Consider the following 26,255-nt stretch of genomic DNA (forward strand, 5'->3'; position numbering starts at 1 on the left):
GCCAAATCAGCAGAAAATTTGACGATCTAACTATTGCGTTCTGGCAAGGATCGTGTGTATTTACTACATGTAGTAATAATTTAGGTTTTGCGGATTTTATTGTTGGGAATTGATCAACTCTCGCAAAATTCGCAAATGTTTGATTCTCGCAAAACATTCTAGTAATACGGCAAACTATAGAGGTCAGAAAATTGCCTAAGATGGAGGGTCGCCTTAAATTAAATACGGCAGTAAATTAAATACGGCAGTCATAAATATCTGGACAAGTTCTAATAAATGTAGCTGAACAGTCGGCTAAGAACATTTAATGTGATATTGGGATGTAGTTCAACTACATATATAATAATGACTATTATTGTGTTCAACTTTACAGACTGGTCAATATGGCTGGTGGCAAAAAGGTCAAGCCTTCTAAGAAGGACAAACAGAAGGATAAGCAGAAGGCTTTGGATAAAAATGGTGGTAAAAAGCAGTCGACTGATATGCCTCCAATCGGTGCACATGCCGGGGATGCTAGCAAAGCTTCATTAAGTGGAGGACAGCACCCAGAGTGAAACCAGCTTCAGCAATCCAGAAAAACAACGCAAAGCATCCACACACTGGAGGAAGGTTTTTATCCGAAAGCACCAGTCCTCGGTTAACAGCCAACAAGATGCCCAAGATGTGTTAGCCTTGACTCAATCTCAGTCCTCACCCCCACCCCCACAATTATCAACATGGTCCTCATACGGAGCAGCAGAAGTTGCCGATCCGACTGAACCCTCCGAATCATCCTCCAAATCTCCTGAACTACTAGCGGATGCACTTGAGGAGACCCCTGTCAAATCAAAAGTAAGGGGACACTGCAATATTATATGCATTTTGTCATGTGTATAATTGTAATGTAACGTAGATTTACACTGTTTACAGTTTTATATGCTTAACGCCTATGTTATAGCAAGGGCGTATACAGAGAAGAGGGCATGTACTATTCTCAGAATCATCCAACTTTGTATTGAGCTATTTTTAGAACTGCCCACGAAAAAACCCACTCCACACGTAACCTTTGACCGCACAAGGTAAATCAAGATAACTTTTTTATATCTGCGGGTATAGCTAGCTCGATTGCAGCATAGTTCTCAGCAGCAGTATGGCTCGTACTAGCAGTATCAAAGGCAAAGGCAAACCATTCAACAATTGCAGCGCCAAGAAGATGAAATCTAGGTACAATAAACCAGTATACATGTCTTTCTGAGTCTCTGGTACTTCTTACCAGCGCTTAATTTCCCGCTCGAAGGGGTTGTCTTGGACTATGACTGATCATGCATGACACTTCTCTAAATACTGCACTGTTTAGCTAGCTATAGCAAAGGCAGCTCTGATGTACACGCCCATAGTTATAACTCCGTAAATAACACCACCCACTTATTCACGTCCGTATACTGGATTCTATTTTTCGGCCTCTGATACGAAGTTGGATGAGTACGTACGGTACATACACTACAAAAAAAATTAATCAATTTAACAATTTTTTTAATGGTCAAAACAATTGAAACTGAGGTGACATTTATTAATGTAGCTTTAACGAAGTACAAAAAGCGTCAATTCAACTTTTATGTAATAATTATAACAACTATTTAAAAATACTTATAAGTATTAATGTATAAATGTAGTTTTAACATTATTATTGCTAGGTTAAAACTATTGTGTTTTATTGTCAAATCTACTTAAGCCATACATTAAAACAACCATTAAGAAAATACTTATTATGACTCATTATAGCTAAATAAATTCCTAAAACAACGATTTACAAATGAATCGGTATAACAATTATTATTCAATTCAATAAATAACATGTTAATACAAAAATAGTGATAGGAAACGTTCGTGACAACTGAGTGAGACAATGGTATACAATGTTAAATTAGAAGGACAGTTTTAAATTAATTAGCCCAAGGAATAGTTCTTCTTGGTGTAACATACTGGACTCACAAGTATAGCAGACCGATCACTCTTGACCACGCAGAGTCCACCTATAATAGTAAATACATCATTGTTATTGATATTAATTATTACCGTGTATTATCAATCACCGAGAGGATATCCAACAATAACGCCACTTCTATCCATTCGTCTGTTTGTTCTCGCATGTCAAGCTTGCCAGTTTAAGGAATTTCTGTAGGAAAAAGTATATGCTTAGAGGTATATTGACAGTGACAGTGTTCACCAGAAAACTAGACACTTTATGTTTGTCCCTCACCTCTCACAGAAGTATCATCATCCACTTGGTGTAGTCACAGTCATACCTATTAAAGCCTTATAATTATACTGTTGAGAACATTTCATGTCTGTCCCTCACCTCTCACAGAACTAAAAGTATCATCATCCACTTGGTGTAGTCACAGTCATACCTATTAAAGTCTTATAATTATACTGTTGAGAACACTTCATGTCTGTCCCTCACCTCTCACAGAAGTATCATCACAGTCAGATTTATAGCAGCAAATGTCCAGCATATAGAAAGGGTAATCGTCTTCTCTTTTCTTGGAGCACATGGTTTCACAGCTCTAGATCTACTGAGCATGCGCAATCTTAGACTTAGCATAGCCACGCCCACAATTTCATTTTAGTTTCTAGGTCCTCTAATATCTATGGTTCTATGCAAACTTGTACATTTCCTTACAATGTTCATGACTGTATATAATTTCACATCACTCATGCTATTATAAATGGATTGTTAAAAATATTGATTGTATATAATTATAATTATGTGTGCCTGTGTTAGAACAAATAATAATTATTATTGTTAAATCTAAATTTATATATTGTATTCTAACATGCTGCATGATAGAGTTTCAAATATAATTTAATCAAAATGAGTTTGTTAGTTTGATTTAAGATATCAATAATAGATTCTATGTAAATTATTGTAGAAATAAAAGACATTGTGTGATTCTACAATATTTTAAGTTAAAACCACATATACTGATTATTTTAACGTTGTCTTTTTATTTTACTAAATATTAAGTTGATTCAACTGTTTAAGAATAGTGTTAAAACGACTATGCAATGTAGTTTCAAACAAAATTTTTTGCAGTGTAGTGAGTTTCATGCCCTCTTCTCTGTATACGCCCTTGGTTATAGGTACATGCACGTACACGTGAATACTGTTCATATATTTCTCTTGCAGTACCCGGTGGAACGTACCAGCTCTCCCTTATCAGAAGAGGAGGAGGAGAATGTCACTACAGGTGCTAGATACTCCACTCAGACTAGTGAAATTAGTGAATCACAAGAAAGAATGGGACGTGCTGCACGAAGGGCAAGAGAGACCGATGCTACTCCACTACTAAAGCAAATCGCTGACAATAACAAATTAAAAGACCAGCTTAAAGTCCTTCGGAAAGAATTCTCAGTCAAGAGACAAGAACTTCAGTCAAAGTTGAACGAACGAGAGGAAAATCAAAAGCTTTTGGAGATAAAATTCTATGAACTAAACGATACAATGAAAAAAGTGACTGAAGCTTATCAGACTGAAATGCAAACCAAAGAAGTATCATTCAATGATTGTGCTCAACAATGGGAAAAGAAGAGAGAGGTTTTTGAAGATGAGAAAATAAAACTTGAAAATGAGCAAAGAAACACTCAAGAAGCTATGACGAGAGAATTGGAGAAACAAGCAAATAGGCATAAAGAAGAGTTGATTAAAGTTCACAAAAAAAGTTTTGCCGTGAGCAACCAGAAACATTAGAAGGAGCTAACTGCTCAACGTGAACAAGCAAGACAGTTGGAATTGAAATATCAAACTGAGCTCAAGAAAGAACGCAAACAACACGATGGCTATATTGAAGAAACAATAGATCAAGGATCTTCCCCTGAACAAACGAGACGTAAAGCGAAGGTTGCGGTGGAAATTAAGCAACAAGACCAAATTCAACAGAAAATGACCGACCTCCAACAGGAGAATGATTTCCTCAAGACACAGCTGACTGACCAACAACAATGTGCTCGATACCTCCATCTGAACTTGAACATCAAACTATATTATTACCTCAAAGGTATGTGAAGTACCTGGAAGTGAACCATTGGATGTATCAAATAGTAGAGATGTTGTAGGTAATCTATCACTTAGTCTTGTTCAGAACTGTATGGAAGGAGACATGGATCCAGTTAAAAAGCAAGACATATATGATGTGACTGCAGAAGTGATGGAAAACTATTTACCAAATAATGAACTATCAACACCTCAATTTAGTAAGGCTATAGGTGATTTTCTGTATAATAATACAATTCAAGAAATTATTGAGAAGACCCATACACAACATGAAGAGAAGGAGAGTGACCAACAACTAAACCTGAATCCAGCTATTATCCTAGAGCATTCCTCTGCAGATGTCTACGAATACAAAAGTGAAGAGGAAGTTAAGTGATACAACTACATGTGATCTATTTATGACCTTAGTCACAGTATTATATCCAAACTACATGCATGGATATACCTGAAACCTTCATCAGAGCACATATTGACTCACAAGTACTTCCAAGGAGACTTGTCACAGCTATGGATGATATATATATAAAAAGGCTAATGTTAAAAAGAAGTTTATGGACAGTTGCAGATACAAGTCCTGGCCAAACAGCAGTCGACTGGTCTACCAACCGTTGCATGGAGATGTAAGTTACATGCATTTATTGGGGCGAGAGTCTCCACCTAGTGATTAACATTGCAATTTTGTCTGTCTGCATGTCTGTCGTGGACCGGCACGCAGGGTTTTGCCTACAGTGGTCGTTTACTAACCACCTCTAGATATTTTCTGATCACCACTCAACGTTTCCGACCACTCCTACATGCTTAATGTACTGGCTATACCTTAGTCGGGCGCCGGCGCCCTCTATACTGTTGCCCGGAAGGAGGTCGGGAATCAAGCCTATCCACAGTTTTTTTTGTTCCACCAGCAGAACAAATTGCAGTATCTAAAGTGGATTGATCACACCCACTCACATCTTGGCTGAGAGGTGTGGCCAACACCTACGAATTATATTCATGATACTATTGCGTAACAGGCCAGAACAAAACTGTGGATAGGCTTGATTCCCGACCTCCTTCAGGGGGCCTAGCTTTTTTTTCTTTACGAAACCCACCACTGTTGTGGCTGACAAGGGTCTGAAGGAAGCTTGAAAGCTTATTGTGTCAGATCCCCCAGATCCCCCGGGACCTCCGGCTTTGCATCCCATCTGTCAGGATGCGATTTTTTCAGGGCAAAGCTGAGTAAACTCCTTAAAAAATTTTTCTGCTACTGATGGGACTCGAACTATCAACCTTCAGATCTTGTGTCAAGTGCTTTACCTACTGGCCACCAATAACCCCTAGCTAAGCTAATTTCGTATACTCTTGGCATATCCTATACTCATATGCCATGAGTATGTCAACTTCCAACTTGCTGTGGCACTAACTTAGAGCAACTAAAACAAGGTAGCTTCAACTATATAGCTAGGAAGGTGCCCAGAGGCGCAGTGGAGCTTAGAATTTTACCTAAAAAAGATAATCACTTCTTGTCAGCATGCGCATTAGATAGCCCTGCCCACATCTCAATTCCATTACATCATTCTAATCACTAAAAGCATTGGGCATGTGCAGATCGATCTAGAAATGCCAGGGGGGCCCTGCCCTCCCGCTGTCTATGGCCCTGTGTGCATGGGCATATGAGCATTTAAGTGTCCACGTGGTTGAAAGCTTTTGTGTTGCTGATTAGCAGAAGCTAAACGCTTCAGCTTAGCATAACAGTCTTGTTCTGTCCACTGATGCATTAGCGTATAATTATATAGAGAGTAATTTTCGTGGGGCAAAATATTTGTGGTTGAAACGAATATTTTACACACGAATGAAGTGACCTTGCCTACCTTTACCGGCAGTGCAAACTCCAACCACGAAAATATTACCCACGAAATGTCTCAAGATTGCTGAACTACGAATATTTTGTCCCCCGAAAATTACACGCTATACGGTATGTCCAAGACTACATGTAGTAGTGATAAGAATTAGGGTTAGAGTTGTTAGGTTAGTAAGAGCTCTGGACATCGTCTGCTGATTTTGCATGGAGGCTACTCGAACTATTGAGGCATTTAGAGTTATTCTGGTATCCGAATATTTCGGATGAGGTATAGGGACACCAGGTGTTCGGGATCATAGTAATAGTATAATAGTAGTAGTAACGTAGGTGTGCCATTTGTCACTGAAGTACGAACTTATAAATACAGTCCACGCATGTACATGTACGTTTTGGCTGACATACAAGTACTTGCACCAATCTAGAAGTGAAAGTACAAGTCTGCAGCTACTGCATTGTTTCCAATTCACAGAAACAATTGGCTGATTCTCTATCCGCTATGAAGTCAATGGAGAAGAGCCTCAGAGCTCGTCCGGGAGATGCCCCTGTGTCTGAAGATGATAAAGACAGAGAGATACAAATCCTGACATTTGAAATCCAATTGGCACAGGTGCTTGAAATTATATGCATTGCATCTTTAGCCTCGTCCCCACGCCCACTTCCTCTTGTTAATTACTTGGTCAAGAAGAGGGCTTGGTATCGACTGCTTGCACATGCGCTTGCTTGTAGGGCCACTAAACAGGAACAACCAGTAATGAAACCAATAATGGACGTGGCTTTTGCGGGGGTTTTGTTGAGAGCGTGGGCTAATTATCAAACTGGGAATAGAGATCACTCTCCGTACCTGTGAGACATAAGGGATTATCGTGCAAAGAATTAAAGGCGTGGCTTCCGATAAGCATGCAGTAATTCCGCGAACATTGTGCAACGAAATGCTTTTAGAGGCCAATCCACGAAATTTTCGAGGGGCTTAAATTTTCGCTGTTATAGCAATCCTACACGAAAATTGTTCTGTAATTACTATAGCTACAACGTGCAAAGATTAAAGGCGTGGCTTCTGGTAAGCAGTCAACCCATGCATAAATATATGCAACAAAAGACCGTGTCTATAGATAATGTTGGGTCTATAGTACTCAAACTCCCTCTCTTCCCCTCTTCCCCTCTTCCCCTCTCTCCCTCTCTCTCTCTCCCTCTCTTTTCTCTTCCTATTTCCCCTGGAAGCCAACAATAACGTAACATTATACATGTAGTTATACTTCTTCTATACGAAAATTACCCGTTATTCGGTATAACACTCTATTGACGAAAGCAAAACCTTGCAATACTCGTTTATTTCATTTCAATATAATACACAGTACCGTACCAATTTATCGGACACTTCTAATTACCCCTGACACTCTTTTGGGCAATTATCGTTGTTCTAATACAACGTACACTCCAGTGCTTTAATATTACATTTGTTCTAAATATCCGGACAATACCTTGAAAAGTTGAGTTACATTCATAGACGGCGAGTAGGACTTACAGTGCTTCAGTTATAGATAGCTTTGAGTAGCTATAGTTATGCTTTATGTTTTGTAGCTTTACAACTACTTCATTCTATATAGGTGGGTATATAATATAAAAACATACCCTTGTATACAAGAACTTCGAAGCAAAAAGGGGATGGCCTATTTTCGCGATAGTATATACAGTATAATTACATATGCACACTCTTTTGTCCGCATGTGTAATTATTATTCAGGACATAATCGATAAAGTGTTCAGTTATACTGTACATTTACACAATAGCATATGCACAAACAGCATGCAAGCCTCGATCCCCGAGGCCTGTGGAGGAGGCTATAGTTTACCTCAAATTTCCAATGATACACTCGCAGTATTAATGCACGTACGTACATGTATTGCTGCGGTTTTAAGTACCTGTTGTAGGGCACACTACCTAATTCTGAGGGATTAGTAATAGTAGAAGTCAGGTAAATCTATATTATTATACGTCATATTGGTTGCTGTCATTTCAATTTTACAGATTGAAATCAAGGACTATCAACAAAACGCTGGAAAATCTCAAAAGGTACTCACAGACATCGAAAAGCAGAAGCAAACACTCAAGCGAAAGCTGGATATAGAGCTAACCAAGAACGAGACAGTCTTGCAAATGACGTACTTAAAGTGCAAACGGAAAGCAGAGCACTGAAATCCAAGCTAACTACTGTCCGTGCTGAACATGAAGCTGCTATTGAGAAAGCTGAAAACTTGTCTAATGCTATGGACCAAGATTCTGACCTAGCACTGGTTAGTTTACACAATGTCAACACAGTGTAGAGGAAAGTACATGTAGATTTATTTCTGTTTTCCACACTGTAGAAAACCACTCACCAAATCAGGAACGCTGTATAAACTATGGAACAGCTGATAAAAAGACATCATCCTCAGGTATAATCTTGTCCCTTACAGAACATGATTACCCGAGGCCATGCTGCGGCCAGCGGGTATATAATAGTAGTCGTTTGGTTTGTCTGCATGTATTTGTAATATGTGAGTCTGCTTACCAGGATGCCATAGCACTGCATTTACAGCATGGATATAGCCTTCACACAACAAGTTATTAATTGCAGATTTTGATTTTAAAGCCTCGTTGTCGAATATAACAGCGAAGAAAAGCTAAGCTTGAACTTGCACGTTGGCTCACTAGCTAACACGCGACCTTTATTCGAGGTAGATCTACATAATTATTTGCAGCTGAAGTGATCCTGTACCAGGAACAATGGAAAACAGGGGCGTACACAGGGTGGTGCTTAGGGTGCTCCAGCACCCCCATCCAGACTCTGGTGCTCCAGCACCCTATCCAGACTCAGAGAAGCTCAAGTAGATAGTTCAACCATCACTGGCTGGCTAGAAGGAAGCTACACTTACTGCAGCTATCTACAGCTTAATAGTGATAGTTACAATAACTTTATACCAGTTAGATCTAGCTAGCTAGCTAAGCTGGCCTAAAAAACTTACTTTTCTTCGATCGTTACTGGGATATCCATGGGAACAAGACTAGTAAAGAGTGGGGAGGGGCTCAATAATAAGGCTAGGCAGCAGGAAGTGGTTTGCTGTATCAAACACTTGAGCTTGCCTCACAACATGCAGCCATAGATAAACGAGATAGAGGGATTGGAAACGACAAAACTCCTCGAATACTATCCGCGTTTCGCTGCGGTTTAATCGAGGCTTACGTTTGATTATGGCTGAGGCTCAGGCTAGGACAAAGACACCTTCAAACAAACCATCTATGAAGAAGCCATCGAACAAGAAAATAGAAGACGAGTTGGAAATTGTGTTGAATGCTATTGGATGTGTGTTAAAGACGGAAGAAGAAATTGATGTTAAAGTAGAAAGTAAAAGATCTATACAACAAGTTGTGGAATTGTCACAGTCAGCTGAAAAGAAGGCCATACTTCAAACATTTTGTCTGGAACTAGTAGCTGTGATAAACAAAACACTGAAGCACTTTGGGAGAGTCAGAGAACACACAGCAAAAGAGCGAGCTCAAACATTATTCTTCACGTCATCACAGCAGGAACTACCTGGTGTATGGAAACATGGTTGTGCCCAGCTAGGAATATCAGTTGTCAGTGTACATCAACAGCAGTCAGTAAATCGAGTTTTGTTCGAAAAAGTTTTGGCTAGGAGTCTAAGTCACTGTGAAGATAATTCAAGTAAGCTTACCCGTAAACGAGAAGATCTTTCATGTGACGAATGTAATGCTGTTAGATATGCAGCCGGCTATACAACAAAAAAGCTATTAGAAGTGTATAAAAAAGTTAATTCATGTACTGCTGCTAACTTTGTTGAATGTCTCTCTCAAATGAAAATGGTGGGTCATCGACATGGAAGTATTGAAGACTGCTCTTTTTACGACTTTTCAATGGAATGGATGGCAAACATTGACAGAGGTGGACTGTTCTACGTAGATGACAAAAGTTTTATGCTGTTTAAAGCTATTGAAATAAAAACACAAGAATTGCTCCCACAGCACTTACGAACACAACAAACGAGCAGTAAGGAGTTGATTGCTGAAGTAGTAGCCGATGATGATGTACAATTTTGGTGGTCTATGATATCCATTGACATTGATTTAGAGATTGAACAATCACAATTGCTGGAGGAGATAATTGAAAAGTGGATAACTATGAGAGGTTTTTCAATGGTGTCTTCTTGGCTTGAGCAGTACAAGCTAGCCAAGCAAAAGAATGTCAAAAGATCAAAAAGTCTCAGAAAAGATCTCAGTACTGACTAGCTGTAGCTGTGTACATGTATTAATACTTTGGTGCAATATTATGTTTCTCTCGTTTTAGGGATATTACTTATCTAATTACAAGTATGTATTGAAGTTACGATAGTAATTAATACAGTCATGGAATTATAGAGTTAAAAACAACATGAAACACAATAATACATACAACACACCCTACTTATGTCTAGGTCTCTTCTTAAGGGGAGTGTCATCAACTACTTCCTCTTCATTAAATAGCCTTCTCTTTTTAGACGAATTTCCCCTTACTGGTAGCATGGAAAGACTGCCTTGAACTCGAATTGATTGGGAAGATTGCAAGCAAGATTGTAGAGTAGGGTTAGTACAAAATCCTCCTCTACTACGCAACTGTCCAAAATAGTTTTCTAATGGATCTTGAGAGAAACATTCGCTGAGTAAGTATCGACCAGACACACATGGTAGACTAAACAAGTATCGAATGACAGCCACAAATGATTTCACTGCAAAAATAGATATGCACATACCTATACATGTATGTATATGCTATATGTAATTACCAGTAATCCTTAATCCTTCCCTAGTTGCCCTGCTCAGAAGCATTGTTGGTTTTTCTGCCTTCGGTACATCAGTTCTTGTTTCCACACTATCCTCCCATTCTTTGAGGTATCCTAGGAAATCTTTTTCCAACCACTGCAATAGAAGTGTGTGTACAGTGTGTTATAAATGGTATGTTGCCATTTTAATCTTACATTTAGGCGTGCATCGTCAGCATCTTCATATGGCTTCAAGTTGTGTTTTCTCCGTTTTAAGTATACTTTTGGGTGACGTACATTAAGACAGTCGAACAACTTATCCATCATGCGCACGAATCTTTGCGTTTCAAATGTGTCCACAGACCCTTGCATACACAATCCTTCAGCGACTGATTCACTTAATACCTGTGCATAACGATGTATTAATTTAATAACAAGGCATTTCCTTACCTCGGCTGCAAGGCTCACTTTCATTCTTGAATACGAATTTAGATCAACATGTTCTTTCGAAAGTTTTTTAAGAAGAAATAGTCCCTCTGACCTCTTTCCCATTGATACTTTGCCATTGTAGAGGGAGCGCAAATGATCCCAGCTAATATGTTTGCCATTGATCTGTGAACAGATTCATAATTTGAAAGAGCAAACAACCACATGATTTATACTCACCCACAGTTTTCTTGTCCATCCATGCCCAAAGGAATGTGACCAACAATTACGCGTTGTTTTAATAAGGTGAGGGATGTCTGAAAAGAAGTGAATGTATCGTTCTTCAGTAGTATATGGATTTTTAACTCGGTGACAAACATCATCCTTACTAACAGAGTGTATATTAAATAGCTTTCGATTTGTTGAAGCGCCATCTCCGGTTACTGCTATTACTTTAAAACCAAGTCTCTCTAATCGTTCTATTGCCTCCCAGACCATGAAAAATAGCGATGATCCTGTTACTTCAGCTGTAGCAAAATGAGCATACGGAAAATGCAATCCAGTAAAAACACCTCTTACCATAAGGCAAAGCAAATGTGTTGCAACGCTATTATCGGAAATGTTGCTCTCGCTTAGTTGATTTTCTACATCACTCAAATGAACGAAACCAATCACATTATGATGATGCTTATCATAGACCAAACTCTCTCGCAACTTCATTTCATCTATTAAAATTACAATGAACTTTTTCCACTCCAATAGTCCATGTTTACTAGCTTCTTCCAGCAACATTTTATCAACTTCGGATTGGAAACCACACTTAACTTTGAATACATGAGAATAATCTCTAAGTGTTCTTTCTGATGGTAGTCTTATAAAGCCAGAAGAACGCAAGGAATGATAAGCAGCTGAGGAGAGATACTTTAGATTTAAACACCACCTTATCATTGTGGGATGCCACCTCATTTGTGCAGCGTTCATCACTGTTGCTGCTTTCAGTTGTTGATCCCAGAAGAGCCTTTTAAAAGAACCTTCAGGATAAGCTTTCAAAATTGAATCACTTCTTTGTACCATTATACCACGTAGCTCTTGATGTAGAGGCTCATCTACACTAACTCCTTTTGAATCAGATGATTCCTGTATTTTAGTTTTTAACCGTTTCACTTCAATCTCCATAAATTTACAACGACTTCGTAGACTTTTTAGCTTCTCTGTTCTTTGAGGAGTCTTTAAATACCGATCGTTAGTATGCATGCTTGCATCCTGATTTGCACTTGAATATCGGCTATGCAACGAACGTAAAGTACATCTGTACTTAGAGCAATTAATACATTTTTCACCATTCACTAACAGTTCGCAATTAATTGTTCGTACAGTTTTTGAGTACGTTTGCTTGCCATTTGCAACAGGGAATCCACTGTCTAACTGAGCTTTTATTTCTCCATTAGGACTCAATAATTTTCCTTTGCGTGACACAATCATACCCACAAAATGCGGATCAGGGTTACCAGTACACACAGTACTTGATTGAATTACATCCAAAAGCTGTCTGAAACTCGAAAAACTTATTAGCGTAAATGGAATTGATGACAGTACTTTGGTATTTCCTGCGTCAACTTTGTGACCGTGAACAAACAATTCCCAAGATAAATCAACATTTACTAACAATGTATGTGTTATAACCAGAGGTTGACTTGAAGTAGAAGCTTCAGATGATATCTTACAGAGTTTGATTGCTGTTATTGGCCTTTCAGGTGATGTTTGATTACTCCATGTCATATCAAGGGTAGGCACTACGCGATCATGAAAATCTTCCAGAGTATTAACCTCAACATTTTGTTCTTTATTAGATGTCGATGGAACAGCGGATATGCTTTCCTGTAGCAAGTTATTGACATTATCATTGTGTTTTTATACTTATATACTTGCAACATACTTTCTTTTTCTGTTTTTCACTTTCCCAATTTTTGGCTTGGTAGAATCTCAACTTTCGCGGCATTTTACTTCTCTGATTTTCTAAGAAACGGATTATAACAAAACACAGTCATTCTCATTCAACAAATCCACAGCTTTTAAATTGCCCAATATCATAGTAATAACTATTGGAGCACTTTAATAATAGGTACGGAAACATTACACACTTTTTATACAAAAAGTAACTGACACAGGCAAGTACATTTCTTACTATAATTGGCTAACACAATATTCTTGTTCATTCAAGTGTAAATTAGTGCCAGATATATTTTCAGCCCATTTTACAAACTACTTTATAAGTTATAGGAACAGAAACATGAAATTTACTGAAAAAACTGCTGTTACTCACCTATACTTGCAAAAATTTTACAGCTGCACTATACCAACTTTATGACAGTGTATGCCACGTGGGTGAACACATTTTACCACTGTAAACGTCACTGATGAGACTTCCTAGCTTTGGTTAAACGATTTTTCACATAGCACAAAGCTATTTCGAGGGCGAAACGCGGTTGTTATTTGGGGGTGTTACGTCACATAAGCAAATTGTGTAGCATCACGTGATCCGTTTCCAATCCCTCTCTCTCTTTTATCTATGATGCAGCACAACAAGGTTCTTGGATCCAGGTACATGAATGTATAGTATAATTATATAATTAAGCCTACATGTATGTACAATAAATTAATAATAATCAATGTTTGCAATGTAAACTACAAAGTCTCTTTTCCTCAACATCAAGGTACTGGTGGTCATACTTTGTACGCTGCCTGTCACCTCCTGGTAAGCTGATCAATCTTTTAGTGGCCTGAAAAGAAAAGAATCAAGACTGTCGTCAGATCAAGCAAAGGAACAAACGTTTATCATCACTTACACTTCTACATTTACACAGAGACTAGACTAGACATGATTGCATTGACATTTGACATACCTTAAGAAGAGTTGGCTAGAGTTTGCCATCCCAGGCGACTTGAGCTTCTGGTCATGAACATTCTCTGACGTGCTGATGGCACTGTACTGTTGTATTATACTGTCAGTACTGTGCACCATCTAGAAAACAGTGGGCGTTGACGACAAAAGGGCGTGACTCCACCGGAAGTGGGCGTGGCCTAAATTTGGCGGCGCGCTTTGCGCGCAAAGAGCACCCCCATTGACAGAATCCTAGGATCGCCCCTGGAAAAGGCTCACTAAAGTAGAAAGCTAATTATGACTTGTTTGTTGTCTCAGGATGCGCTTCGTTGCTGACTCTGGACCAGGAGCCATACTTCTCTAATTCTTTGCTGGATCCTAGTCTCATGTATCACTAAAACTCTGTTCTCAACTGTTTCACCGTGCCTCCAGTTTGGTTTAGTTTTATTGCTCCTTGATCCTGAGTTGCTGTGTTAGACAGCTATAAAGTCATACAAACTACATTTACTGCATTTATATATCACTCCTCTGGTTTCTTTATAATCATGTCACCAGCCGAGGATTTGCACTTCAGTGCTCTAGTTTCCTTATAAATGCCACTTACATAATTATGTAATTATAACCTAGATTATAATACCTCTGATGAGCTGTTGTTGATCTTATACTACCCTCACAGAAACGACTGCTACCTGCACCTGAAATCAGAAACACAGATGATGCAATCGCTCCCCACCTATTGACGCTTGAAATACCCCTCGATTTCAGAAAGAAAGTTGGTCAAGGCAGTTACGGTGCGGTATACGCTGTTAACTATGGCCATACAAGTTGCATTGCAAAAAGGCTCTGGGACATTTTTCTAGGTCGTGGTGGATATGAACTTGGTAACGATCAAGGGAAAAAGTTCTATCATCAGAAGTTTATTTATGAGTGTGTGCTTCTAAGTCGAACGAATCATTCGAATATCGTCAGATTTATCGGTGTACACTGCGGAAAAGATGAGTTTGACCTCACTCTTTTGATGGAGCGACTGCACACTGATCTAGGGCAGTACTTAGAGAGCAAACCTATCATTGCGTATAAGACTGAAGTCTCGATACTTAACAATGTATCCTATGGACTACTCTATCTTCACGAGGAGTGCTCTATCATCCATCGCGATCTCACAGCTGCCCAACATTCTTCTAACAGCCGACAACCGAGCCAAGATATATAGCCGACCTTGGTATGTCCAGAATCTTTGACATTCGGATGTAGAAGATGTCTAAAGTACCTGGTAATCAGTACTACATGTCACCAGAGGCTTTACAAGACAAGCCATTATGACAAAAGACTCGATATTTTCTCGTTTGGTGTTATAGCTTTGTATGTAGCAACTCAAGATTTTCCAGAACCCTCCTGTGATCATGTTCCCGATGCTGTGCATGCCAGGGGAGAGTGTGAGCTATTCAAGCGACAGAAATTGATCGGAAGAAAGGCGGCCTGAACTTTCATTCTTGATACTCTGGTGTTTGTCTGACAATCCAATGATGAGACCTAGTACTTTTTGTGTAAACATTCTCCTTCAAGCGATGACAATAGACTTATAGATAACGAGTTTTTTTTTAATTATGTATAATTATACGTTTGTTTTGTACGTGGTTACATTGTTATGTGCACGCTATAGTCATGCATGTGCAGCATGACATGTGAATGCATGGCCATGGCCAATTACAATTGCAAGCTGTTTTCTTATACATTTATTGTATATCTACAAAACATAAAAGTTAGTAGAAGTAAAATTTAATGTAGCCTCGATTCCAAGCCTTCTTTTTTCTTGCGGCCTGGAATTGAAGCTTACTGACCAAGAGTTAATTCATGCATATTTGTAGTGCAGTGATGTCAAGAAACTCCCCTGGGAGTTTCCCTAGTTTTAATTCCAATGACGGTTGAGTTTTAATTCGGTTGAGTTCTCAAAACTTAAAGATGACTTGACTGTGTCTTTATAATTCTCCCTAACTCAGTCTCTCTACCATACAGTGGCAAGAGTTGTACCATTGTGTCAGCTTATGCACAAGAAGTGATCTACTGTCTAGTGTAAAGCCAGGACAAGAATTTCTGCCGTTAGCTGCTAGAATCATGTAAGCTATATTATTTATTATATGCTAATGAAAATGTCTGTTACATAGACCTACATTATTCTTATTATAACTGTGTGTTAGCTTGATATAATTATGGCCTCGATCTGTATTGTCGATCTGTTTTATAGAGGGTAGGCATAGGAGATACGACAGAGGTCTCTATTTTGGAATGGATTATGTTGAAGTCATAATAATAATTATGCACCTATCAATGTGTTGCCCCATCCCCCATCCCCCCCCCAGGAGGGGTCGGGGTTATATGGGGGATTTGACCATACCTCAGGTCAAATTCCCCCAGGTGGGGGAGGATTCTGTGTTCAAATCCCCCAGTCAACAGGGAGTTTTTGAGCCCCAAGCAGTTGCACTGCATAAAAACAGGCTGTAAAAGCAGTCTTTACTACGCAAAGCCAGGTCAAATCCCCCAGTATGGGGCCAAAATGTCAGGTCAAATTGAGTCAAATCCCCCGTATGTCCCAGGGGGGGGGGGGTAGTGGGGCAACACATTGATAGGTGCATTAGAGGGTCGCAAATTGGAGGTAGGTCGAGGTTACTCTACTACAAGCTGCTTGAAATACTAGCGGCCTTTGGTTTAGCCAAGGTTTAATCTATTGGGGTTGGGGTAGGGGTGAACTTTCCCCCCCAAAAATGTTGTAGAATAGTGACATCACATTAGTTAGGTGTACATGTACTATGACGATGTGTGCGTCATGTAATTAACAAAAGTGGGCATACTCAGGTATATTAAGGACTGGGACCTTCAATTATTGCTGAATCAGCTAAAACGCAGCCACGCCCACGATTTTTAATATGTTTTGTGTGTAAAAATTTTGTGCAGCTACTGATCTTTTTTAGTTCTAAAAACGGTGTTCTAAACCTTCCTTTTAGCTCTTAATTCTTAGTGTAGTAGGTAGTTCAAAGGCTTAAGCAGACATATCCGCTGGGAGAGAGCATCATGTTCTATTTAGAGTAAGTTATTAGCCTATAAAAATAAAAATGTCACTTATTGTCAGCTGTAAGACTAAGTTTTGTGCAAAATCTCACCTTTGGCCAAAGAAGTGGCTCTCTCCCAGCAGATATGTCTGCTTAAGCCTTTGAACTACCTACTACACTAAGAATTAAGAGCTAAAAGGAAGGTTTAGAACACCGTTTTTAGAACTAAAAAAGATCAGTAGCTGCACAAAATTTTTACACACAAAACATATTAAAAATCGTGGGCGTGGCTGCGTTTTAGCTGATTCAGCAATAATTGAAGGTCCCAGTCCTTAATATACCTGAGTAGCTTAAACATTTTGCGATGTGCTTGCGCGCACCCCCCGGCCCCCAATTTTTGATCTTAGATGAAACCCTGTTAACCTATATTTAGTATGCGACAAAAAAGAATATTGTCAAACTAGAGGTCGGAAAATTGCCTAAGATGGAGCGTCGCCTTAAATTAAATACAGCAGTCATAAATATCTGGACAAGTTCTAACCAAGGCTAACCTAAATGTAGCTGAACAGTCAGCTAAGAACGATATTGGGATGTAGTTCAACTACATGCATAATAGTGACTATTATGCATATAGTGACTATTACCGTGTTCAACTTTACAGACTGGTCAATATGGGTGGTGGCAAGATCAAGCTTCCTAAGAAGGTGAAGAAGGACAAGCAGAAGGACGAGCAGAACGCTTCGGATAAGAGTGATGGTAAAAAGCAATCGACTGACATGCCTCCAATTGGTGCACATGCCGGGGGTGCTAGCAAATATTCATCAAGTGGAGGACAGAGGAAGAACAGCACCCAGAGTGAAACCAGCTTCAGCAACCCAGAAAAACAACGCAAAACATCCACACACCAGCAAGGAGCTTCTTCACAGGCTGATCCAAAACAATCAAAATGGAAAAATTTTAAACAAACCATCAATCCTCGAAAGCACCAGTCCTCAGTTGACAGCCAACAAGATGCCCAAGATGTGTTAGCCGTGACTCAATCTCAGTCCTCACCCCCACAATTAGCAGCATGGTCCTCATATGGAAATACTGAAGCTGGAGCAGCAGAAGTTGCCGATTCGTGCTTCACCCCAGACAGTGAAGCGAATGTCCACTCTCCGACTGAACCCTTTGAGAAGCGAAATGATGAGCCCCCCTTTCTCAAATCATCCTCCAAATCCCCTGAACTACTAGCGGATGCACTTGATGAGACTCCTGTTAAATCAAAGGTAAGTTTAAACTAAGCAATGTTATGAGCTGTCGTCATGTGCAAATACATGTAACGTAGATTTACACTGTTTAACGCTTGAAGTTACAGGTACGTGTGTACATGTACTGCTGTTCATCATAATAATATTTCTGATTTCATTCTTGCAGTACCCGGTAGAACGTTCCAGCTCCACCATATCAGAAGAGTATGAGGAGAATGGCACTACAGGTGCTAGATACTCCACTCAGACTAGTGAAACGCAAGAAAGTAGAATTGCACGAAGGCCGAGAGAAACCGATACTACTCTATACAAAGGCAAATTGCTAACAATAAAAAATTGAAAGACCAGCTTAAAGCCCTTCAGGGCGAATTCTCATCCAAGAGAAAAGAACTTCAGGCAAAGTTGAACGAACGAGATGAAAATCAAAAGCTTTCAAAGATAAAATTCGATGAACTCAGTGATACAATGAAAAAAATGACTGAAGCTTATCACACTGAAATGCAAACCAAAGAAGCATTATTCAACAAACAGGTGAAAGATCTTGAAACGAAAGAAAACGAAAGAAAAAAACTTTTAGATCATCTGAACTTGAGACTCAAAGAAACTCATCAGACTGAAATGGAGACCAAAGAAGCATCATTCAATGATCGTGTTCAACAATGGGAGGAGGAGAGAGGGACTTTTGAACTTGAACTGAAGAGAATGCAGGCAGAATTCCTTCAGGAGAGAGAGAGAGATATGGTATTGCTATAAAGAAAAGTGTTGATGTCGAATATGAACTGATTAAACTTCGAGAGGCAAAAGAAGATCAAGAAAGAAGAGAAGCCCTGAAAGTACAACAGCTTGACGCACACATTGAAAAAACTGAGAAGACAATTAAGGAGGTGAATAACCAGCTTGAAACAGCAAGTCAGGCAATAATAGATCTAAATCAAAAAAGACAAACTGATTTGGACAGATTCGAAGCACTCAAAGAGGAAAAAGAAATAGAGATGAGAAAATCCCAAACTGCAGCAGCTCGTACGGATGATCTTACACATGAGATGGACAGATTACGAGAAGACCTTAGCAAGCAACTGAAAAGAAGTACTGTTAAAGCTGAAGCTGAACAAGCTGAGACGAAACCAGAAGGAGAAGGTTTGAGGCAGCAGAGATTCGATGATGAATTGAGAGAAGTAACGGACAAAATTAACGAAGAATGGAAAAATAAAATGCAATCTCTTGAGCATGAACATGAGCACAAAATTGTTCAACACAATAAGGAAAATGCTTTAAAGACTGCAACTTTGACCGAAGGATTTAGGGATGAACTTGACAAAGAGAAGAGAAGCACTCAAGATGTCCAGGAAGATATGACAAAAGAATTGGAGAAACAAGCCAATAGGCATAAAGAAGAATTGAGCAAAATTCAAAACGATTACAAAAGGACTTTAGCCGAGAGCAACCAGAAACAGCTAACTGCTCAACGTGAACGAATAAGACAGTTGGAATTAAAATATCAAACTGAGCTGAAAAAAGAACGCAAGCAACGTGATGGCTATATTGAACAAACGATGGTTCATGGATCACCTGACTCTTCCCCTGAACAAGTGAGACATGAAGCAAAGGTGAAGATGGAAATTGGAAACGATTACCTCAAGACTCAGTTGACTGAACAGCAACAACGTGCTCGATACCTTCAATCTGAACTTGAACATCAAAAGGAACTCTATGGACAGTTACAGATACAAGTCCTGGCCAAACATCAGTTGGCGAGTTTACCTAGTGATGGAGATGTAAGTTACATACATATTTTCAGGCATACCGGTACATGTATATTATATCGTACCAAGGCCGTACATGTATATATAAGGAAAGAGAGGAAAAAGGGCATGTATAACTAAACACATCAATTGTATGTATACAAATGGCTTATGCTCATACAGGATACTATATTTCGCCATAGATGAAAAGGAAGGGAAGTAGAAACGAAAATGTTTGAAAAAAATACGTGAAACACTCCGGGTTATAGGGTGTGGCTAAAACTACAAAGGATTATATTTATAGTCAGCATGCTCATTACCTGTCTTGACTGCTCTACAATGTGCTGTACATAGAAGCAGTGGAATTGATCACTTTTAATGTTGAAAGTAAAGAGAATTTAGCTCCACGCAACCACTGTCACTAAATAGCTATACAAGAAGGAATAGTCCTTACTATGAAGTCGTGGGAGGTCAAGGCCCGTGGTGTGTCTACTACAGCAGTTTGAAGGACTGTACTGCAAACATTTATGAAGCGTATCCATAGCATAAAGCCATTCTATGTAGCACTTAGATACATAATAACCAAGTCAAGCAATGTCCTTTGCTGTTTGTTTTTCACAGCAGGGAAAGAGAAAAGTATAGAGTAATTCAAGTTAACTCAACACAAATTGGAAACAGAGTAAAGACAACGGACTTAGAGCTTGTCAGTGGTAATAAACTTACTTCTCTAGAGTACCTCCCAGCTTCTGAGTGATCGCTAGTGGATAGGAGAGCTAGAAACAGTTAAAATACAACACAAAACGTTCAATGAAGAAATTATTCGCAAACGCGAAATATAACGCGGAATGTTTCAACCATTTACACAGGAAGGTCCGTTCGTTTCCAATCCCCTTCCTTTTCAATCTATGATTTCGCTATCAGCTACAGTGTGTATTTTTACCCTTTATATGCACATTCATCCGCCCACTTATGAATTTGGATATTTCACTGCATGTTGCATGCTAGCCTCGATCCCAGGCCGCACTTTCCACTTCACTTAGGAAGTAGGCCTGGTATCGACTGCTTGCGCATGCGCTAATATCCCCCCGGTGTCTTTGGATAACATCGTATATGCTCAGTAAAACTATGACATCACAACGAACGGAAGGGGATTGAAGGAAGTAGATAGAAAGTTCGATTGAAGGTTTCTAGCCCATCGGATAGCATTCTCCGATAGCTACCCTTAGCCTGCTATGTTAACAAAAGACTCACAGCCTGCAAAAGTGTGGATGACGAGCGTCTGAACGGAGTGAAAGCTGACAAGAGCCTACACTGAAAAAAGGAATGGATTACATTTTAACCATTTGTGATAGGTTGTAACACCCCGACACTATACTGGTTAAACCTACCTATTCCAGGTACTTAAACTCAATAAGCTGGTTGCAACACCCTAACATTACACTGGTTAAATCTACCAATACTCTGATATATTTGAACCATCAAATAGGCTGCAACACCCAACATTACACTAGCTGGTTAATTCTACCAATACTCTGATATAATTATTTGAACCATCAAATAGGCTGCAACACCCTAACATTACATTGGTTAAACCCACCCATGCTATACAGCATTACTCTTATGTAGGTTAGAGCACACTTACATTACAGTGGTTAATCTCAACTATATGCTCCAGCTATTTTAACCATCATAATTATGTTGTAACCCACTTAAATACACTGGTTAAATCTACCCATACACAGCTCCAGTGCTCGACTCCAACCATCATATATAGGTTGCAAAACCCAAACCCTAGTTAGATGTACCCATGCAAGCTACAGGAAGTTTAACTAGTTGCAACATGCATAACAATACATTGGTTAAGCCCACCCATGTTTAACAACTTCAACTGTCAGGTAGGTTGTATAACATTTACACTGAAATGCACGCATTGTGAACTATAAGCGGTCGACTGTTGAGATCTGACATAACGGCTAAATATGTACTGGATCTCTTAAGAGAATCAGGGTGACCTAAAATATAATCTTGAAGAAAATAGAATAAGCCTAATGCTTTAGGTGGATACTGAATATGGAATGCATAATAACAAGAAACAGAATGAACAGTGTTATAGGGAGGGAAGAAACTTCAAAAATAGCAGATAGCAGTCTGCTCCACTACAATGAAACATTGCACATCAGAATCTCCTACCATAGCGGCAATTCTTGGGGCAGCATTACTGACCTCTGAATCCTTTAAGGCATCACTTACAGCCACCGCATCCTATAAATTATAGGAAATCAGTCAGCACTGCACTGCATACATGAGTTTCAATTAAAGAGCACCAGCGGCTGGTGTATACAATGCATGCACGCTTGCATCGTACAAAAATGTATTCACAGCAGACAACATTAAATTTAACTCACTGAGTTGTACTCCTTATACATGTAAGGCAGTATAGTTACGCCTCTTGCTGAGGACACTGCTAATCCCAACACTTTCAACGCACACATGCACTTGGTTGGTAACAGCATCTATAATGAAAGAACAATATGAGCAAACATGCTGGAAACACAAGCATGCACTTACTTGATTCATCTGTGTCCTTGAGGACAGCTGAGATAGCTTTTTTACCACTTGTCTTAGCCTACCGTAGAAGAACCAGATAATACGTTTTCCATTTGGAGAGAAAGTTGGATTTGCAGTCCTCATCACCTTGAAGTTCTTGCTCAACCTGTAAAATTCACTAGAATAATGAATAATGTCAACAAATCTTACCAATGCTTGGCACTTGAGTGATGGCCATTTTTCAAAGATATTCTGAACATCTCGTGCTTCATGCAAAATGAAAAGGCGCCTGGTTTGATATGTCGATTTTATTAACGGCAACAGTATCGAGTCTCTCGGTTTTGGTTTCTTCAATTCACCAGTAATAGCATGCAGAAACATGCGAATCAGTGCTGGACGAATCTTCACTCTCCTTCACCCCAGATGGATAACGCCTCAAAATAACGTCATTCTTCTTATCGTCGGCAGATTTAGAACGTTTAACACTTGCAGAGATTGAGGATGAACTCCTTTTACGATCATTTTTTATTGCGTTACGGATACGCTCCACCATTTTATCTTCCCATGATTGCTAAAAAAAATATTTCAGTGTATGTACACCTATACTTATGTTATACTTACATATCCTATTCCCAATCCAACATCCTTCATGAATGGATACTTCAAAATTAGTTGTCGAGCCATTATGCCGCAGTGTGTCCTATCCGGCTTTCCATAACGACTAAATAACAAACACACCAGAGTTCGGACAATTTTGCAACGAGCACAATCGTCCAATTTTTTCTTGAATACATTCATCTACTTCTGGTCGCCAATAATCAAGAAATTCCACTCTAGAGCCGCTAGAAGCAGATGCAGAGGACCCAGGAGTTGAGGGATTGGAAAGTGCATGGCAAGGAAATCGTTGAGGCATTAGCTTGCTCTTGTGACGGAGCTCTTTGCTGTATATAATTATAAATAAATGCCATGGCACTGAAAAGGGAGGAGGTAAAAGGGCCCGGGGAATTTATTCATTAAAAAACAATTATGCATGTAATAGCTTACGTGCTGAAGCTTGAGAATTTTCTTGACAATTCCAATGGGAGGAATCATGTCTTTAATATCCTGCTCCGTCAAGCTCAAAAAACTTTCACCATCGACATAATTTTCTGGAAAATGGCAGTGTAATACTGGGGAAGTGATAATAGTGACTAGTATATATACCGTGTTCATATAACGAGCTAGCTTGCTATAATTATATCATACCTGTAAATGTGTCAATGTGTCACAAACTTCTGCAGTATGCCAGCTTCTTTTAACCAATCTGCAATTTCCTGAACTGTCATTGAGTCTGGATGATTACTGCATGATACTGTGCTATCATCCAGAGAGCTAGAATCATTCATTGTAGACTTGGTATCAGGCAATTATAGATTTTCTATTTTAGCTGCAGCTGAAGATAGCTATATATGCAGCTGCACACTTCTGCACATATGCAGAAGAGTGATTTCCAGGAAGTTTAAACCACGCCCACTAAAACATACCATGCAGCATGGCAAAGGACATTTCTGGATTGTTCTAGTTGTATATTGTATTTGGGTCTATCTCTTCTATCTACATAGTTCATGTGTACAAATAGTACTCTGCATGCATGCATGCAAAAAGTACGTGCATTGTGTGCATGTGTGCATGTTGTAACGGAACATTCTAGATGTTTGGTATATCATGAAACGTCTGAAATGAATTGTCATAGATGCCAGCATGCTCAACCTAAAGATATAATTATTAGCATAGCCAAGCATGGAAAGACACGGCTGTTTACAGGAAAAGATCTGCTCTTTGTGCACATTTAAGTCTCCTACAATTGCATTTCTTCTAAGTCACCTCCGTCTTGTTCATTCAAATGATCCTCGATTTGCTGTATGCTGTGGGATAAGTAGTTGCACTGTGACATGCAAGAGTTTCTCATCACTCTACTCACATGTCTATAGACATCAGAGTGCTCTCCTAATTTTGAAACTGAAATAACTAAGACGTGTTTCTCAAGTTGCTATTGACGACATTGTTGAAAACAGTAAAGCTCAATTTAAAAGAACAACGTCAATGTTGCTTGCTCAAGTTAGATCACGTTTAGCTGATGAAAGCATAAATCCCCAAACCCTGGTTTTAGATTCGACTTTTGTTACGTTTAAAGATTCTTTCGCTGAAATTGATACTAAGTTCAAGCAATAAAATTACTTTAAAGACACGCTTGGATTTGTGGTAAGTATATTACTATAATTATTAAAACCCGTATCATTAATTTTATTTCCTTTCTTAATAGGAACCAGAGGAAATCCAAATTGGAGACCCTATGTATTGTCGACAATTTACAGGATCGAAGTCACGTTCTGTTTTGAGGTGTGACACATATCATTATGTACTATTATTTTCTACTTTGAGAAAACTGTTAAGTGATGCAACAATCGCGGAAGAAATCGAAACATTTCCATCTCGAATACGCAAGGATGGTTTAATAGAAGATTTTTGTGACGGAAACCTCCTTTAAAATCATCCTTTATTCTCGTATATAATTATATGCTTTGCAAAATAATTGGATACTTTGATGAGCTAGAGGTTTGTAATCCTCTAGGGTCACACGTTTAAAAGCACAAGGTAGGAGTAGTTTTTTTACACTTGGAAATATACATCCTAAGAGTTGATCCGCATTCAAGGCTATTAATAAATTATTTAGCAATTTTGGCTACAAAACCTGTATTAGGGAATTGATGCTATTCTAAAACCATTCTTTCGAGATTTAAGTGCTCTTGCAACTACTGGCATTTCCTTAAACTTCCAAGGAAGAAACCAAATTTTTAAAGGTGCCTTATTAGCATTTTTGTCCGACAATCTTGCCAGTAACGAACTGGGAGGTTTTAAGCTATCTTTCTCATTCTCGTTTCGCTGTTGTAGAACCTGCCTTGTAAAAACTACTGATATGTCTGATGAATTTAATTCTGATAATTTGATTATAAGAGACCCCTCAACGCACGAAAATCATTGCAGATTATTGATAGGACCAACAAAAAATCATTACTCAAAGACCTACGGGATCAATAGACGAGCATCACTAATGGATGTAACTCATTTTCCTTTTTTTTCTGGAGGACTACCCCATGATTGGATGCATGACATATTAGAGGGTGCTGCACCACTTGAAATAAAGCTCTTGCTAAAGCACTGCATTTCTGAGAAACTTTTCACTCTTACAGAATATAACCAAGCACTAGTTCATTTTAATTATGGATACACAGAAACCGATAAACCTTTACCGGTCGTTCACAGACATTTTCTAAGTGACAAACCTTTAAGATCAAGTGCTTCACAAATGTTGTTGTTGCTCCAAATACTATACCATTTTTGATAGGTTACAAGTTGCCTGAATCTGATTTGAACTGGAAATGTTTTTTGTTACTGAGAAAGATACCGTATATCTTCTAATTTATCGGACAGCAAAAAATAATTATTTTGGAAATTGTCCGGGTATAATTGGAACAGATTTTTATAGAGCATGCGAAGTGTCCGGAATAATTAGAACAAGCAAGCAGCTGCATGCGAGCTAGCTAAGTTTAATAGAACAAGGTACGACTGAATAGTTGCACTAACTATCTAAAACTAGCTACTCAAAGCTATCTAACTGCAGCACTCCAAGTCTTACTTGCCGTCTATGAATGGTAACT

At 39.0% G+C, this 26,255-nt stretch overlaps 4 protein-coding genes and 1 long non-coding RNA gene across 9 annotated transcripts in view; 4 read left to right on the top strand and 1 right to left on the bottom strand.

Annotated features, from left to right (window-relative positions):
- The window catches only part of LOC135334204 (uncharacterized), a gene marked incomplete in the record, with an annotated part of 688,739 nt that overhangs the window by 314,601 nt on the left and 347,883 nt on the right, over positions 1-26,255 (top strand).
- Positions 1,798-2,748, bottom strand: LOC135337432 (uncharacterized). 3 transcript variants are annotated; one of them, XR_010395109.1, is made up of 5 exons: positions 2,444-2,748; positions 2,339-2,390; positions 2,240-2,285; positions 2,056-2,155; positions 1,798-2,012 (listed from the first exon to the last, which is right to left on the bottom strand). It is a non-coding gene; the product is annotated as an uncharacterized LOC135337432 (long non-coding RNA). The 3 variants fall into 3 exon arrangements; XR_010395108.1 differs by having other exon boundaries at positions 2,073-2,155; positions 2,444-2,745; XR_010395106.1 differs by having other exon boundaries at positions 1,798-2,155; positions 2,444-2,740.
- Positions 4,059-15,435, top strand: LOC135337065 (uncharacterized). Of its 3 annotated transcripts, XM_064532963.1 has the most exons (5): positions 4,059-4,653; positions 6,340-6,477; positions 7,897-8,162; positions 8,235-8,303; positions 14,648-15,435. In XM_064532963.1, exons 1-3 carry the CDS (start codon positions 4,585-4,587, stop codon positions 8,062-8,064), a joined length of 375 nt encoding a protein of 124 aa, XP_064389033.1. In that variant the 5' UTR covers positions 4,059-4,584; the 3' UTR covers positions 8,065-8,162; positions 8,235-8,303; positions 14,648-15,435. The 3 variants fall into 3 exon arrangements, 1 of the variants encoding a protein (XP_064389033.1); XR_010395017.1 differs by lacking the exon at positions 6,340-6,477 and having other exon boundaries at positions 4,064-4,653; XR_010395016.1 differs by lacking the exons at positions 4,059-4,653; positions 6,340-6,477 and adding an exon at positions 6,874-6,927.
- LOC135336538 (uncharacterized) lies at positions 8,982-15,435 on the top strand. Its single transcript, XM_064532396.1, has 2 exons — positions 8,982-13,691; positions 13,805-15,435. The coding sequence occupies exon 1, from the start codon at positions 9,100-9,102 to the stop codon at positions 10,153-10,155; it is 1,056 nt and encodes a 351-aa protein (XP_064388466.1). The 5' UTR covers positions 8,982-9,099; the 3' UTR covers positions 10,156-13,691; positions 13,805-15,435.
- Positions 15,910-18,972, top strand: LOC135336795 (uncharacterized). Its single transcript, XM_064532661.1, has 3 exons — positions 15,910-16,088; positions 17,680-18,286; positions 18,435-18,972. Exons 2-3 carry the CDS (start codon positions 17,690-17,692, stop codon positions 18,606-18,608), a joined length of 771 nt encoding a protein of 256 aa, XP_064388731.1. The 5' UTR covers positions 15,910-16,088; positions 17,680-17,689; the 3' UTR covers positions 18,609-18,972.

The sequence above is a fragment of the Halichondria panicea genome, chromosome 1 (genome assembly GCF_963675165.1).
Source record: "Halichondria panicea chromosome 1, odHalPani1.1, whole genome shotgun sequence".
NCBI classification, from domain to species: Eukaryota; Metazoa; Porifera; class Demospongiae; order Suberitida; family Halichondriidae; genus Halichondria; species Halichondria panicea.